Below are 18384 nucleotides of genomic sequence, written 5' to 3'. Positions count from 1 at the left end.
GCAGCTGATTTAGTACAACAAGTAAGCAAAACTTTAAACATCAAATGGAAACTGCACACTGCATATAGGCCCAGAGTTCTGAGATGGTGGAATGAACCAACCGGACACTTAAAGAGACTCTCCAAGTGGATCAGAGAGACTGACTGCTCCTGAGTCGACTTCCTTCCGATGGCTCTGCTCAGACTCAGGATGACCCCACAGTCCCAAGGCTATTCTCCATATGAAATTGTGTATGGGAGGCCTCCTCCCATAATAAAACAGGTGTCAACAAATTTGCCTCAGGTAAGGGGGGATAGGATTTCACAGCAGATGGAACTGGGTAAGGTAATAAATTGGGTAACTAAGTTTGTACAAGAAAGGGTGCCGTTCCCCCTTGGGGAACAGATTCATGAGTTTACACTTGGTGACCAAGTATGGGTCAAAGATTGGGAACATGATTTGCTAGCCCTTTGGTGAAAGGGCCCTTATGTTATTCTAACTACCCCTACTGCAGTTAAAGTTGCAGGCATTGCCCCTTGGATCCATCACACCAGAGTGAAGAAGGCATACAACACTGACCCGGAAGACGATGAGTGGACCACCCAGAAGGACCCCACCGACCCACGGGGAACCAAGATCATTCTGAAGAGGAAGAAGAGAACGAGATCCTGGACGAGCCCTCTACAGGATGGAGCTGGGTAAATGACTCCTGCTGCTCGGCCTCATCAACGCAATTCTGAACCTGACCAGTGTTCCTGCACAGGACAACGTCTTCATCTCGTGGGCACATTCTCACGCGAACTTCCACAACTCCTCCAACTGTTGGGTATGTGGGGCCATGCCCCTGTCAGTAATGGACGGACTCCCCTTGTGGGTATCACCACTCTGTTATGGGGACTTTATACCACTGTGTTCCTTCTTAGAGCAACAGAAAGGAACTTTTCTCTCTCTCACCAACCATAACCTTTCTTTGCTCTCCTGGTGTAAGAAGAAGCCATAAATGGGCCAGGGACATAGGGTTACATTTAACATGAACACCAGCCTTACGGAAGCAACAAAGGCTTATACCTCATATATGAAAAATAAAAAGGAGAAGGGTTCTCTTACACAAGGGGGACAGGCCTCCCGGTACCTTGAGCAATACTACCAGGTCTGGGATGAATATTTCTGGATGACTCCTGAGAAAGGACAGTTGATTACCCCTGCTACTATTTGCTGGGAACAAAAAGAACAGAAAGTTGGATTTGGAGACCACCCCCTAGACCCAAAAGAATTAAAATATATGGGTTATTTGCCCCCTGAAAAATGTAAACAAATCTTGGAAGTTACCTATCACCCCAATCAGTCTGTTCAGTGGCCCGGTTCCGACTGGAAATATAATCCTGGAATCCGCTGGGTAGCCCCCAATGGGACCCAGTGGCTCTGTGGGCTTAACTTATGGCCATGGTTACCAGTTGGCTGGGTGGGGTGTTGCACATTAGGATTTGCTTTCGCCCATGGCAGTATTAAGCCTGGCCTACACCAGCCTCCAGTAAACCTGCCTTATCTGCATGCAAGATGGACACGATCTGTGTTCCAATGGTATGACTATCTTGCTGCCTTGTTTGTACCCTCTGTAGGAACAACAGATATCATGGTTAAGGTAGAGGCCTTAACTAATTTCACTAAACAGGCCCTCTTAGACAGTACAAAAGCCATTCAAGCTTTGAACGAAGAACAGATTCAGATGAGGAAGGCAGTAATTCAAAATAAGATGGCATTAGACATACGCACAGCAGCCCAAGGAGGGACTTGCACCGTAATTAAAGTCGTTGTGTGTACATCCCTGACCTGTCTGGAAATGTATCTACTGCCTTGAAGGATATGCAAAATCAAGTGAAAGCCATGTCTAATGAAAATATTCCCTTTTGGACTTCAGTTCTCTCCTGGGTAAAGGGAGACTGGTGGAAAACCATTGTAACTGTTGTTATAGTCATCTTAATCATACTGCTCTGTGGGCCCTGCTTCCTACAATGTCTTGTGAATTTTGTAACCCAGAGGTTGATAGCATTCTCTCATGTGGGTGACAGGAGGGCTAAGGTACAATATATCTCAATGAGTGATGCTCGTTATGGGAACTAAGAGCATCAAGAGGGGGGAATGAAGAAGGAATTCATAGGGCCTGAACTCCATCTCAGGCCTGTCCATGCTGGCTGTGCTCGACTGCCTCTCCAGTGGACTCTGAACTCTCTGCTTAGTGCCTGGGAGGATGACAATGGAAGGATAAGACCCCCTCCAGACAGAGGAATCTTGAAGACCACATCCAGGCTACTCATTGCCTAAGAGGAAGCATACCGTAATCACACCTGTCTCTGGACAGGTCATAAACTTTTTTCGTATCTGTCAGGATGTAATCACAGGCTTATCGATTATTAACTGGTTGGAATGTAACTGCGGGCTTATTGACTATTGACTGTTTAAGACATGCACACATGGGGTAGGTGGTGGGTTTAGACACGTACACATGGGGTAGGTGGTGGGTCTGGACACGTACACATGGGGTAGGAGGTGGGCTTAGACACGTACACATGGGGTAGGTGGTGGGTCTGGACACATACGCATGGGGTATAAAAGATTTTCACAAATGCTGGACGGGGTCCTTGGCTAAGAGGAGACTCTGCCTTGGGCCCGCCGGCATAATAAACTGCACTCCACTACCTGCATTGTCCTTCTGAGTGAGTCTGTTTCCCGGAAAGCGTGGCTATAACAAAGCAAATGGTGATGACAAAGCATCCATGGGACCCAGGGGTGGGCAGGGAGGCTCAGACTATCTCATATCAGTTACAGTGAGGATGGATCCCAGCTGTCTTCTCAGATCCAGTCCATGTGGTCTCTGGGGCCTCAGCTCATGGGGAAACCCTGCATCACAGGAGACCTATGCTCACACAGGAGCTCTGAGAAGACCTGCCTCCAGGCAGTGAAGGGCTAGTTATTCAGTTGTGTCTGACTCTTAGCAACCCTATGAACTGTAGCCCGCCAGGCTCCTTTATCCATGGGATTCTCCAGGCAAGAATACTGGAGAGGATAGCCATTCCTTTCCCCAGGGGATCTTCCTGATCCAGGGATCAAACCCAGGTCTCCTGCATTGCAGGCAGATTCTTTACCATCTGAGCCACCAGGGAAAGCCCATCAAATGCAAGAGATTGCCCATGCATGAGATTCTCAAATGCATGAGAAACTGTACAGAGGCTGGACATTGAGTTCAAATTCACTCTTTCCGGGACAGAGACCAAAGATTACAGGGGATCAGCTAACTCCACTCACCTGTCTGAGACGTCATCCCATCTTCCTTCTTTGGGAGCACTTCCTCCTCACTCCCCTGAGAGGCAGGAGGAGCCCCAGGTACTGGTACCTCTTCAGCATCATCATAATCCTCACCAAGGGCATAGGTCTTCTGATCTGGGGCTTCTGAGCGCAGAGCAGGGGTCAGATGAAACCACACTAGGTGGGTTGGTCTGGGAAATACCTAAGATCCCTTCTGACCCAGCATTTCTGAGCTGCTAAAAACAGGCACCTGTCACTCCTTGTTTTAAAAGATTTTTTTCTCTAAGACCATGTTTCAATTTGATGTGTCCATAAATCAAAACATGACCTTACATATCTTAATATTTCCTGATTGAAAACATATATCTCCAAGCAACTCTCCCACCATTGAGCATTACTAAAGTATTTTGACAAACTGTGCTTTACAGATGTTATTTTTAAAGCCAATGTGTGTCTCTTGTGGTTCTGAACACAGAGAGCCCAGCCCCAAATGTGAGACATCACAGAACACCCAGAGAAGGAGAAGGACAGACCCTATCTAGACACAAGGGATCCCTCTGGTCCATCAAAGAAAGACTCTTCCCTTACATCTCCTCTCTATGAGGAGGGAAACTCTCTTCCGCAACACTCAGCTGAAGCAGGTCCACCTCTATTACCTGGAGTGGATCTGGAGTCATTGTTGTCCTCACCATCTGACAGGAAGCCTAAAGTGGAGAAACATCACACAACACACAGAATGACCCTCCCACACCCATGGGACCAATGTTAAAGCTGAGAAGGGATGGGTCTGGCTCTTGCAGTGTAGACAGAGGCTGGAGGCTCTTGGGGCTGTGAGAGGCCATCCTGCCACTTTGGAGAGCCACCTCTGTGAACCTGGGGAATGTGTCGGGTCTGCAGATGCTGAGAAAATGTGCACACCCAGTGGGTGTGACAACCAGAGGTCCCAGGAGGGCAGACAGAGACACCCACCTGGGCTGCCCAGAAGACCCTCCTTCTGAGTCACAAGGTAATCGAGCTCCTCATACACAGCTTCAGCAAGAGCATCTTCATAGCTGGATAAGGCTGAGAGATCCCCTAGCAGGTCAGAGGTGCCACCCCAGACACCCCAGTCCAACCAGCCCACCTTCATCTCCCCGATACTCACACGGAGCCTGCCTGGACCTCGGCATCATCTCCCACCCCATGCACCGTGTCAGCACCTTCTCCCCTCATCTGACCTGAATCCACAGGTCAGCCCCAATTCTGGCTGGTCTCATAGGAGAGGCTATGACTTACGTGGAAACCCTGAGTTCACACCCCAGTCCTAAGAACCTCTGTCTACTCAGCCCTTAGAGCTCAGCACGGAGCACATGGAGCTCTTCAGACTCAGAACAGAGACTTGGCCCAGGCTCCCCTCCTCACACCGCCCCTTCACCTGCCTGCACACACTCTCCCTGGTCCCCAGTTCCCCCTGCAGCCCACCTCTGTGCTCTGCTCTCCATCTGAGCACCTGAGTCACCAGGATGATGAGGACCAGGAAGAGAAGGGCCCCCAGGATGAGGCAGAGGACCCCAGGCAAGGAGAAGAAGCCAGGGAGAGGACTTGAAACTGGCCTGGACCCTAAAGAGAACAAGGCAACAGGGTGTGGAGAAGGTCCTGGGCACAGAGAAACCCCCTGTGGCAGCATTCCCAGGGGCTCCAGACGATGGCATCCCAGCCTCAGACACAAGTGCACTGACAGTGACTTGGCTCCCCTAGGTCTCATCTTGAGATGAGTCAACTCCACTCGGCCAGTGTGGCCCCGAGGCAGAGCCGGGGATGGTCAGGGAGCTGCCCTGCCAAGACAGCCTCTGAGGACCCGGCTCATCTCTTCTCCTTGGGCTTCAGGAGACAGAGCGTCAAACAGTCCTGGGACCCGCACCTCACTGATGAGGAGCAACACTCAGGGGCAGGTGGGAGAACCTTAGATTCTGCAACACAGGAACCCATCTCCCTAGTATCCCAGTTATGAGAAAAATGTGGCCCCAGGAACCAAGGCAGAGGAGTTCCCCAACATATCACCCTGGGCTCCTCCCCACCAGCCAGGGCTCCTCAGGCTCTTTCCTCTCCTGAGCTGTCAGAGGGCCCAGAGAACAGGCCCCCAGACCTGAGTATTCTCTCCTGGCCATGGGTGTTCCCAGTACCTGCTGCAGTCGGGGGCACTGTTTTCCTTACACCTAAAGAGAAAAACAGCAGTGTGAGGAAAGGGAATTGGCCAGGATGCAGGGCAAACCCATTTTTCTCTCCTGAGCCTGAAATCACCCCCCAGTCTCCACAACATCAGTGTTCAGTCCTCCCAGCTCCAAGTCCTAGATCAGAGCCCCAGCAATGGGACGCTGTCTGAACACGAACTCCACACCAGGCCCGGCCCAGCCCACTGCCGCCTTGCTGCCCCAGCTCACCCAGGACGGACCCCGAGCCCCTCACTCACCAGAGCACCTCACACCAGCATCCTCCTCATGCTTGCAGTCGCTCTGCCCCCAGGCCTCCGCAGCACAGTCCCACAGGGAGGACTCCCGGCCCCCGCACCGCACCTCGTCCAGCCAGATGCTCCCGTTTCCAGGGCCAAACCCCGCGGCCCGCACGGCTTCCAGGGCCGGGCCACAGCCCAGCTGCTGACACACCACCTCGGCCTCTGCCAGGCTCCAGGAGTCATCGCACACGGTGCCCCAGGAGCCGCTGTGCCAGACCTCCACCCGCCCTGAGCACTCGCTGTCTCCTCCCCTGAGCCGGAGCTTCTCTCTGTCTGAAAAGGCAGCAGCCCCTCCTGTGACTCCCCTGGTGGGAGGAAGGAGCCCCTGGGAGCCCTGGGGAGGGGCGGGGCTGACGTACCTGTGCAGGGGGCAGCAGCTGGACAGCTCTTGGGTCTTCTTCCTGCAAACAACAGGGAAAGAGTGGATCAGGGACAGCTGGCGTGGTCTTGTCCCCAAATAAGATTATCTAAGGTCTGACTCAGTGCAAAGGACACATGAAAACACAGGCTTATTATCTCCTGGGCTGAAACTCACTGCCTCTGATCACCAGCTGAAATTACCTTAAATATTTACTTGTTTCTCAGTCTTCACATTCCCACAGCAAACATAAATACAGACATCTACAAATGTACACACACACCCCTCTGAATGAAAGTTCCATTAGAAGAAGGACCTTGTATATCTTATATATGCCATGCTTCTGCTGTTAGGACAGTGCCTGCACATTGTATGCACTCATTCAACAAATATCTATGGAAAACCTTTGCTAAATACCTAGATAGGGGCTTGATAAATATTTATTGAATGAATGAATAGATGAATAAAATTCAGTAAAATAAAACTTTAAATTCACACTAATCAGTGAAATAGTAAACCAAATATAACTGAATGGAAATAGTCTATGATAATAGCTCATATTAAATTAATCAGCCCAGAAGAACAGAGTTAATTTATATTCAAAATCTCACATACATAATTTTAATGGAAAATTATTAGATAGATTATAAGTTACTCTAACCTACTATTCACGGTAACAAGTGGGCAAGTAAAGACTACTCTTGTCAAAGGAAACTCTTTTTTAAATTTATTTTAATTGGAAGATAATTGATCTACAATGCAGTGTTGGTTATATGTGTGTGTGTTAGTCTCTCAGCCGTGTCTGACGGTTTGTGACCTATGGAATGCAGCCCACCAGGCTACACTGTCCATAGGATTTTCCAGGCAAGAATACTGGAGTAGATTGCTATTCCTTTCTCTGATGGATCTCCCCTACTCAGGAATCGAACCCAGGTCTCCTTGCACTGCAGGCAGTTTCTTTGCTGTCTGAGCCACCAGAAAAGCCCATAGTGTTGGTTAGGAATCCCTTAAAAAGGAAATATACAGGAAAGACTTAGTAGAATTCTAAGAAGATATATGTACACACATATGTACACAGAGTAAGGCAAAAATTTTTGCAATAGAGTAAAAAAAAAAACCTACTGAGAAAAATTTGTATTGAGAAGATGCAGAAATAACAAACAAAAGACTGAAAAGTATATATAAAAGAATTGAAGCTGAGAGAAATCAATACAAATTCAAAGCAACACAAAAAACCAGAAGGGTAAATAGTACCTGTCATAAAGTATCAAAATTTGTATATTCTTTCCAGATCATCCTATCAAACATTCTACGGACTCTACTCAGAGAACCTCTGAGAAAATGATGGTGGGACCTTTGTGAGGGTGTTGCTCATTTTCATGGTCAAAGACTTTACCACCTCTCAATTCTCAGTGTTTAATTGTAGGAAAAATATCATCAATAAAAGGTGTCATAGTTTAATGCCTAATGACAAAGAGATGAAAAAAGAGAGGCAAGGAAGGGAGTGAGCCTCTGCTTTTGAAGTATCTGTCCCCACATTCTCTTAGCTATGGGTTTCAGGCAACATCCAGCATACCATTCAAGGTGTACCTGAATAGGGTGTGTGTGTTTGAGTATGTGGAGGGGGAGGGAAGAAGAGAGAGAAACAGAGAGAAATGTTGAAGGAAGTAAGGTTCTATGGTTTGACTATTTGTTGCCCTCCCCAACACTTATTTATTTCATTCAACATTTATTTTCAAAATCCCAATTCCCAATGTAACAGTATTTAGTGGTGGAGCCTTCTCAAACTCTTCCAAAAACAGAAGAAAGAAACACTTCCAAACTCATTTTATGAGGCCAACATTATTCTGATACCAAAACCAGAGAAGGACACCACAAGAAAAGAAAATTACGGGCTAATACTCTGATAAATATAGGTGCAAGAATCCTCAACAAAATATTAGAAAACTGAATTTGACAATACACTAAAAGAAACATCCACCATAATCAAGTGATGTTTGTTCCAAGGATACAAGGATAGCTCAACATTCACAAACTAATCAATGTGATACACCAAATAAGCAAAATGAAGGTAAAAATCATATCTCAAAGGATGCAGAAAAAGCTTGACAAATTCAAAATCCATGTATCATAAAAACTCTTTTACAAAGTAGTTATAGAAGGATTGCATCTCAATATAATTAAGGCCATATGAGAAGTTCACAGCTAACATCATATTTGACTGTACAAAACCAAAAGCTTTTCCTCTGAAATCAAACACAAGACAAAATTATCTACTCTCACCACTTTTGTTCAGCTTAGTTTTGGTAGTCCCATCCAGATCCATCAGGCAATAAAAGAAAATCAGACATCCAAATGTGAAAGGAAGAGGCAAAACTGACACTATTTGCACTGTGAAAAGTGAAAGTGTTAGTCGCTCAGTCGTCTCTGACTCTTTGCTACCCCAAGGACTGCAGCCTGCCAGGCTTCTCTGCCCATTGGGATTCTCCAGGCAGGAATACTGGAGTGGGTTGCCATTCCCTCCTCCAGGGGATCTTCCCAACCCAGGGATCAAACCCGGGTCTCTTGCATTGCAGATGGATTCTTTACCATCAGACTCATGAGGAAGGAGACTCCCTTACATGATAGTATATATAGAAAACCCTAAAGACTTCACCTAAGATATGAGAACTAATACACTCAGTAAAGTTGTAGAATGAAAAATCTATATACAAAAATCAGTTGCCTTTCTATGCACTAACAACAAACTGCCATAAGGAGAAGCTGAGAAAACAATTCTATTTGCATTTGCATGAAAATGAATGAAATATCCAGGAATAAATTTAACCAAGGAAGCGAAAGACCTGTACACTGAACACTATAAGACATTGATGAAAGATACTGAAGAAGACTCAAATAAATGGAAAGATATTCTGTGCTCATAGATTGGAAGATCTAATATTATTAACATGCCCATACTACCCAGAGCAATCTACAGATTCACTGCAATCCTTACCAAAATTTCAATGGAAATTTTCACAGATACAGACAAATAATCCTAAAATTTTCATGGAACCACAAAAGACACTGAATACCAAAGCAATCTTGAGAAAGAGTAACAAAGCTAGAAGTGTCAAGCTTCCTGTTTTCAAACATATTACAAAGCTATATTAATCAAAACAGTATGTTGTTGGCATAAAAATGGACACAGAGATCAATGGAACAGAACAGAGAGCCCAGAAATAAACCCACATTTGTAAAATGAATTAATTTTTGACAAAGAACTCAAGAATATACAATGAGGAAAGGACAGTTTTTTCAGTAAATGGCACTGGGAAAACTGGACAGCCACATGCAAAAGAATGAAACGGAACCACTATCTTACACCACTCACAAAAATTAACTCAAAATAGATTAAAGACTTGATCACAAGTCCTGAAGCCATAAAATTTCTACAGGCAAAAACAGAAAATAAAATCGTTGCCATCAGTCTTCATGAGGATTTTTTGGATTTGACACCAAAATCAAAGAGAACAAGAGAAAAAACAAGCAGTTGGGACCACATAAGGCTACAAAGCTTCTGCCCAACTAAGGAAACGATCAACAAAATGAAAAAGCAACCTATGCAATTAGAGAAAATATTTACATATTATATTTCTGATAAAAATTAGTATCCAAAATATACAAGGAACTCACACAACTCAGTAGCAAAAATCAAACAATATGACTTTCAAAAAATGGGCAGAGAACCTGATAAATTTTTTTTTAAAGAATACATAGAACTTGCCAATAGGTACATGAAAACGTGCTCAACACTACTAATCATCAGAAAATACAGGTCAAAGCCACAATGAGATATGACCTCATATCCTCTAGAAAGGTTTTTATCAAAAAGAAGAAATAAAAGGAGTTGAGGAGAATGTGAAGAGACAGGAAAGCTTTTGCACAGTTAGAGGGAATGTAAGTTGATGCAACCCCTATGGAAACAGTATTGAGGTGCATCAAAAATTAAAAATAGAATTGCCATACGATTTGGCAATTTCACTTTGGGGTATTCATCTGACAGAAACACTAACTTGAAAAACCAATGTTCACTGCAACAATATTTGTTCAGTTGCTAGGTTGTGTCTGACTCTTTGCAACCCCATGGACTGCAGCACGCCAGGTTCCTCTGTCCTTCACTCTCTCCCAAAGTTTGCTCAAATTCATGTCCACTGAATTGATGATGCTATCTAACTATCTCATCCTTTGTGGCCCCCCTTCTCCTTTTGCCTTCAGTCTTTCTCAGCATCAGGGTATTTTCCAACAAGTCAGCTCTTCTCATCAGGTGGCCAAAGTATTGGAGCTTCAGCTTCAGCATCAGTCCTTCCAATGAATATTCAGAGTTGACTTCCTTTAGGATAGACTGGTTGGATCTCCATGCTGCCCAAGAGACTCTCAACTCAATTGTGGCATCCAAGCACCACAATTCAAAAGCATCAACTCTTGCGCACTCAGCTTCTTTATAATCCAACTCTCACATCCATACATGACTAGTGAAATAAACATCACTTTGACTATATGGGCCTTTGTCTGCAAAGTGATGTCTCTGCTTTTGAATACTCTGTCTAGGTGTGTCATACCTTTCCTTCCAAGGAGCAAGCCTCTTTTAATCTCATGGCTGCAGTCACCATCGGCAGTGACATTGGAGACCAAGAAAAGAAAATCAGTTTCCACTTTCTCCCTTTTTCTTTGCCATGAAGTGATGGGGCCAGATGCCATGATCTTAATTTTTAGAATGTTGAATGTTGAGCTTTAAGCCAGCTTTTTCACTCTCCTCTTTCACCCTCAACAAGAAGCTCTTCAGTTCCTCTTCTCTTTCTGCCAATAGAGTGGTATCATCTGCGTATCTGAGGTTGTTGATATCTCTCACAGCAATCTTGATTTCAGCTTGTGATTCATTCAGCCTGGCAGTTCCCATGATGCACTCTACATATAAGTTAAACAAACAGGGTGACAATATACAGCCTTGACGAATTCCTTTCCCAATTTTGAACCAGTCAGTTGTTTATGTCCAGTTCCAACTGTTGCTTCTTGACCTGCATACAGGTTTCTCAGGAGGCAGGTAAGGTGCTCTGGTATTCTCCTCTCTTCAAGAATTTTCCACAGTTCATTGTGATCCACATAGTCAAAGGTTTTAGTCTAGTCAATGAAGCAGACGTTTTCCTGGAATTCTCTGGCTTACTGTACGATTCAACAAATGTTGGCAATTTGATCTCTGGCTCCTCTGCCTTTTCTAAACCCAGCTTGTACATCTTGGAAGTTCTCAATTCACTTATTGCTGAAGCCTAGCTTGAAAGACTTTGAGCATAACCTTGCTAGCATGTGAAATGAGCACAACTGTGCAGTAGTTTGAACATTCTTTGGCATTGCCCTTCTTCAGGATTGGAATGAAAATTGACCGTCTCCAGTCCTGTGGCCACTGATGAATTTTCCAAATTTGCTGATATATTGACTGCAGCACTTGAACAGCATTACTTTTTAGTATTTTATAGCAATGTATACAAGAGCCAAACAAGGTAAGTATTCACTGACGGATGAATGGATAAAGAAAATGCAATATAGACATATATCCACCCATAAAAAAGAAGAAAATTTTGCCAGTTTCAACAAGGATGGACCTTGAGGGCATTATGCTAAGTGAAACAAATCAGACAGAGAAAGAAAAATACCATAAAATCTCATTTATATGTGTAATCTTAAAACAAAAATCAAGTTCAGAGATGCTGAGTCGCTGGTGGCTGCCAGAGATGGGGGATTTGGTGTGGGCAAATGTAGTCAAAAGGTATAAACTTGAGTTATAAAATTAATAGGTGAAGAGATATAACATACAGCATGGTGACTATAGTGAATACCGTACTGTCTATTTGAAAGATGATGAGAAAATACATCTTAAACATCCTCATCATATAAGAAAAATATTTAACTACATGTATGGTTATGGATATAGCTAGACTTATTGTAGTGATCATTTAACAATATACACAAATATATAAGCATTATGTTGTGCACAGCAAGCAATATAATGTTATGTCAATTATACCAATTAAAAACTTTTAGTAAAGCAAGTTTGGAACATGTGGATTAAATTAGCTCCATCCAAACTTCATTTTATAAACTCAACTTAAATGCATCACTTAGATTTTAAAAGATCAAATCTCACTAATAACACCCTACAGGGTTGGGACAGACACAGAAGCAGACATGAGTTACCTGCACATGAGATGTAGGCTTCCTCCTTTGGAGAGCATGAACTGTATTTCCATGGGTCAGAAGGACACTGCCAGAGAGAGGTGTCAGTTTTCCGACACTGGATTCCATCTACCCACCGGGGTCTAGAACCTTCCCTGAGACCAACAGAAGTGTAGAGACTTCCACTGTCCCCACAGCCAAGCTGTCTGCAGATGATGGACACGGTGACCTCATCCATGGGGCTGCGGCAGACACTGCCCCAGGTCCCGTTGTAGAAAACTTCCAGCCACCCAGCACACTGCTGGTCCTCGCTCACCATCCTGAGGGCCAGGAACTCTAAGATGGAAATGGAGAAGACAGGACACAGTAAGCACTGCACTCAGTGCTCCGGGTTTTCCTCTCTCCCCAAAACTGTGAACACTCATCTGTGACCCAGCTGAGGAAGCAAATCCATTAGATAACCGGAGTGAAACCTGTATCCTTTTTATCTGGCTTTGTCCATCTGTGTCTGTCTTTCTAAATATTTCTACCACCATGATGTAGTGGATATGAACTGTGAGGATGACCAGCCTGGACACCTGCAGGGAGAGGGAGCTGACTCCTGCTTCCTGACAAAACATCTAAAAGAGTGTATGAAAGGGATGTGATGTGGACAATGTGGAGGCAGATAGAAAATGGACCTGTGACTGTTTCCTTATCTGGCAAATGGAACTTTACAGATGTGATTAGCGTAAGGACATTGAGAGTAACCTGAAATATGGTGGATTAACCAGATGAGCACAGTCTAATCACATTCTTAGACTCACTATCCTTTACAATGGAATACTTTTCCTCATTCTGGCTAGAGGGAGATGTGAATATGTATAACGGTTACAGAGGTGGAGCATTGCTGGTCTGATGATGAACAGAAGGGGGTTATGAACAAAGGCATGAAGGCAGTTTTTAGAAGCTTGAAAAGACAAGAAACAGATTCTTTCCCAGAGACTAGAAGTGATGTGACCCTACTGAAACCTTGAATCCGTCCAGTGAGATTCCTGCTGGACATCTAAGCTACAGAAGTGTAGGGAAAGAAATGTGTTGTTTTAAATCATTAACTATGTGGTAATTTGTTACAAAACAAAAAAAACTAGCACCTTGGCTTTAAGACTTCTCTACCATATGTACCAGAAGAGTGAGCCCCGATTTCAAGGAAAACTGAGAAAACCTTCTGCCAGGAAACACTACCGAGAAGAAAGGACCAGAATCTCAGCTGCTGCAGGAGGAAGTGAAAGCACCTGGTCTTCATGTCTGCTGGAAACACAGGCTCCATGGGGGGAAGCCTCTTTCTCTGGTTCTTTGGGCATCTCTCCCTCAGAGCTCAGACCCCGTCTTCCAGGGCCCCATCCCTCCCCCAGCCTGTGGACAGTGTGCAGCACCCACCTGAGCAGATGACCCCCGCGTCCTCCTTGTGTCTGCAGTCGTGCCGCCCCCAGCCCGGGGAAGGGCACCTCCACACGTGAGACTCACTTCCTGTGCAGTTCAGGTCGTCCAGCCAGATGGGCCCTGACCCTGCCCCGAAGTGAGCAGACCCCGTGGCATTGAGGGCTTCTCCACAGCCCAGATGCCTGCACACCACGCGGGCATCGTCCAGGTCCCAGCCGTCATCACAGATGGTGCCCCAGGAGCCCTGGTCAAGGATCTCCACTCTCCCGGCGCAGGGACCGCCCCCGTCCACCAGGCGGAGCTGTCTGCTGTCTGAGGAGAGAGAAATGGGACAATGGGGCGGTGACCTGGGGAATAGGAACGGTCTTCTGTCCTGTGGGACCCTCACCTGAGCAGTAGGGGGCGCTCTCCTCTGAGGATGCAGACCCTGCTGGTTCAGACACGGAGTCATTGCACTGGGGCAGCACCTGGGTGTGGTTTCCTGAAGAAACAGTGATGATTAGAGGGTTGGGAAGGTTGAAGATCAGGAAACTCAGTTAAACAAAATAATTTTTAGGAGGGGAGGAGAGTTTGGGGGGAAGTGGATACATGTATATGTATGGCTGAGTCCCTGGCTATTCACCTGAAACTATAACAACATTGTTAGTTGGCTAAACCCAACACAAAGTAAAAAGTTCAAAATAAAAAAACCAATAATAATAATGACCTAGTGATGAAGCTGAGATGAGAGCTGTAACATACCAGTAAAGTTACCATAATCTTAGTGTTCCCTTTCTCTATAAACAGTCCTGGTCCTGACAATACCATGATTCCTGTTTTAAGCCAAGCTTTGCCCTAAGAATGAGTTAAATAAATTGCTCTATCCTTAATCTACCCCTAAATAGAAGAAGCAAAACAAAATCCTTTCTGAAGGATTTGTACAAAATTTTTTATCTACAATGTTTGTGATTTTAAAAACACTTATATAAAGGAGATCTCATGGAAAACAAGAGGAAAAAGAAACATTAAAAAAATTTCCCAAGGTATTTGGCTCTTAGAGTTACCTGACAGAGAATTTATTTTATTTATTTTATTAATTTTTATTTGAGCATAATTGCTTTACAATGTTGTGGTACCTTCTACTGTACAGCAAATTTAATAAGTTATATATACATGTATGGGTTTGCTAGGTGACTCAATGGTAAAAAATCTGCCTGCCAAATAGGAGACTGGGCTTCCATCCCTGGTTGGGAAGACACTCTGGGGAAAGAAATGTCAACCCACTCCAGTATTCTTACCTGGGAAATCCTATGGACAAAGGAGTGTGGCAGGCTACAGTCCAAGGGGTCACAAAAGAGTCAGAAGCAACTCAGCGACCAAAAAACAACAACAGCATATATATATCTCCCCACTTTCTTGGATTTACTTCCAATTTAGGTCACCACAGAGCACTGAGTAGAGTTCCCTGTGCTATACAATAGGCTATTATTTATATATTTTATGTGCTCAGTTCAGTCGCTCAGTCCTGTCCAACTTTTTGCGACCCCATGAACCGCAGCAGACCAGGCCTCCCTCTCCATCACCAACTCCTGGAGTTCACCCAAACCCATGCCCATTGAGTCGGTGATGTCATCCAACCATCTCATCCTCTGTTGTCCCCTTCTCCTCTTGCCTTCAATCTTTCCCAGCATCAGGGTCTTTTCAAATGAGTCACCACTTCGCATGAGGTGGCCAAAGTATTGGAGCTTCAGCTTCAACATCAGTCTTTCCAATGTACACCCAGGACTGATCTTCTTTAGGATGGGCTGGTTGGATCTCCTTGCAGTCCAAGGGACTCTCAAGAGTCTTCTCCAACCCCCACAGTTCAAAAGCATCAATTCTTCAGTGCTCAGCTTTCTTTATAGTCCAACTCTCACATCCATACATGACCACTGGAAAAACCATAGCCTTGACTAGAAGGACATTTGTTGGCAAAGTTTATGTGTGCATGTATGCTAAGTCATTTCAGTCGTGTCTGACTCTGTGACGCTATGGATTGTAGCCCAGCAGGCTCCATGTCTATGGGATTCTCCAGGTAATATCTATTTTATACTTAGTATCAATAGTGTAGGGCTTCTGAGTCTGATGGCTCAGGCAGTAAAGAATCCGCCTGCAATGCAAGAGACCTGGGTTTGATCCTTGGCTTGGGAAGATCCCCTGGAGGAGGGTATGGCAACCCACTCCACTATTCTTTCCTGGAGAATCCCCATGGACAGAGGAGCCTGGCAGGCTACAGCCCATGGGGTTGCAAAGAGTCAGATATGATTCAGCGACTAAGTGCCCAGCACAGCACATCAGTAGTGTATATATATCAACCTCAATGTCCCAGTTCATCCCACTCTTCATTTCCCCTCTTAGTATCCATTTGATGTTCTCTATATTGGTGTCTCTATTTCTGCTTTGCAGTAAGTTCATCTCTACCATTTTTCTAGATTCCTCATATAAGTGATGTTATACAGTATTTGTTTTTCTTTTTCTGATTTACTTCATTCTATATAACAATCCTATTTCAAATCCTAAAAGATGATGCTGTGAAAGTGCTGCACACAATATGCCAGCAAATTTGGAATACTCAGCAGTGGCCACAGGACTGGAAAAGGTCAGTTTTCATTCCAATCCCAAAGAAAGACAATGCCAAAGAATGCTTAAACTAGCACACAACTGCACTCATCTAACACACTAGCAAACTAATGCTCAAAATTCTCCAAGCCAGGCTTCAACAACACATGAACCATGAATTTCCAGATGTTCAAGCTGATTTTAGAAAACGCAGAGGAACAAGAGATCAAATTGCCAACATCTGCTGGATCATCAAAAAAGCAGAGAGTTCCAGAAAAAAAACAACTATTTCTGCTTTATTGGCTATGCAAAAGCCTTTGACTGTGTGCATTACAATAAACTGTGGAAAATTCTAAAAGAGATGGGAATACCAGACCACCTGACCTGCCTCTTGAGAAATCTGTATGCAGGTCAGGAAGCAACAGTTAGAACTGGACATGGAACAACAGACTGGTTCCAAACAGGAAAAGGAATACGTCAAGGCTGTATATTGTCACTCTGCTTCTTTAACTTACATGCAGAGTACATCATGAGAAATGCTGGGCTGGATGAAGCACAAGCTGGAACTTAGAGTGCTGGGAGAAATATCAGTAACCTCAGATATGCAGATGACACCACCCTTATGGTAGAAAGCGAAGAGGAATTAAAGAGCCTCTTGATGAAAGTGAAAGAGGTGAGTGAAAATGTTGGCTTAAAACTCAACATTCAGAAAACGAAGACCATGGCATCTGGTCCCATCACTTCATGGCAAATACATGGGGAAACAATGAAAACAGTGACAGACTTTATTTTCTTGGACTCCAAAATCACTGTAGATGTTGACTGCAGCCATGAAATTAAAAGATGCTTGCTTCTTGGAAGAAAAGCTATGATAAACCTAGATAGCATATTAAAAAGCAGAGATGTTACTTTGCCAACAAAGGTCCAACAAAGCTATAGTTTTTCCAGTAGTTATGTATGGATGTGAGAGCTGGACCACAAAGAAAGCTGAGTGCTGAAGAATTGATGCTTGTGAACTGTGGTGTTGGAGACGACTCTTGAGAGTCCCTTGGACTTCAAGGATATTAAACCAGTCAATCCTAAAGGAAATCAGTCCTGAATATTCATTGGAAGGACTGATGCTGAAATTGAAGCTCTAATACTTTGGCCAGATGATGGGAAGAACTGACTCATTGGAAAAGACCCTGATGCTGAAAAATATTGAAAGCAGGAGGAGAAGGAGATGACAGAAGATGAGATGAGTGGGTGGTATCCCCAACTCAATGGATATGAGCTTGAGCAAGCTGCAGGAGATAATGAAGGACAGGGAAGCTTGATGTGCTGCAGTCCATGGGGTCACAGAGTCAGACATGACTGAGCAACTGAACTGAACTGACTGACTGAAGGAGCACTACATGTACAGTAAAAAAGGTGATAAGTCGAACTTAAGATTAGTAACTTGGCTCACTGAAGTACAGCATACCATTAAGAAAATAAAAATATAAGACAGAATTAAACACACAAAAAACATAAGAAATATTTGTTCCAAAAGTCGTCATCATGGTAATTTGCACCATTGTATTTGTAATAGTCAAAACCTGGCAACAAACTTAAATCTCTGCCATGAGTTGAATGGATCAACGCATGGTCATGTGATCATTCAAATACTCTATCATAATAAAACTGAATACAGTGTTGCCATAAACAACATCATGAGTGAATTTCAAGCACAGTTTGAAATCAAAGAAATTAGACACGAAAGAAAACATTCTGTATGGTTATACATAAAGTTCAAAAACTGACAAATTATTCTATGGCAGTACAAGTCTTAGGTAAGCAGTCTTCCCTGGAGAGGAGGAGGACACAGTTGTTGGGAGGCAATAGTGATTCTGTGGTGCTGTGAATGTTCTCTTTGTAGATCTGGGTTGGGGAACATGACCTAGGTGTACACTTATTGTTTGTACTTTGTTCTCTATTATTATCCTTGAATAATAATGTTTCATAAAAATATTATTCATCTAAGCATTTCTTTCCCTGACATAGCACTTCTTAGCATTTCTTAGCA

At 44.2% G+C, this 18384-nt stretch overlaps 1 protein-coding gene across 1 annotated transcript in view; it reads right to left on the bottom strand.

The window, feature by feature from the left end:
* Positions 1 to 18384, bottom strand: part of LOC122679939 — a 335468-nt gene that overhangs the window by 141418 nt on the left and 175666 nt on the right. Inside the window, exons 23-32 of the mRNA XM_043880798.1 lie at positions 14152 to 14244; positions 13761 to 14075; positions 12363 to 12677; positions 6133 to 6174; positions 5732 to 6046; positions 5445 to 5477; positions 4744 to 4881; positions 4252 to 4344; positions 3939 to 3986; positions 3283 to 3426 (exon numbers count right to left, since the gene is read on the bottom strand). Coding sequence (XP_043736733.1) covers positions 3283 to 3426; positions 3939 to 3986; positions 4252 to 4344; positions 4744 to 4881; positions 5445 to 5477; positions 5732 to 6046; positions 6133 to 6174; positions 12363 to 12677; positions 13761 to 14075; positions 14152 to 14244 — 1536 coding nt within the window. The remainder of the gene's footprint in view (positions 1 to 3282; positions 3427 to 3938; positions 3987 to 4251; positions 4345 to 4743; positions 4882 to 5444; positions 5478 to 5731; positions 6047 to 6132; positions 6175 to 12362; positions 12678 to 13760; positions 14076 to 14151; positions 14245 to 18384) is intronic.

The sequence above is a fragment of the Cervus elaphus genome, chromosome 22, assembly GCF_910594005.1.
Source record: "Cervus elaphus chromosome 22, mCerEla1.1, whole genome shotgun sequence".
Taxonomy (NCBI): Eukaryota; Metazoa; Chordata; class Mammalia; order Artiodactyla; family Cervidae; genus Cervus; species Cervus elaphus.
Note: the sequence above shows the minus strand (reverse complement) of the source record. Positions and strands in the feature narration are given on the sequence as shown.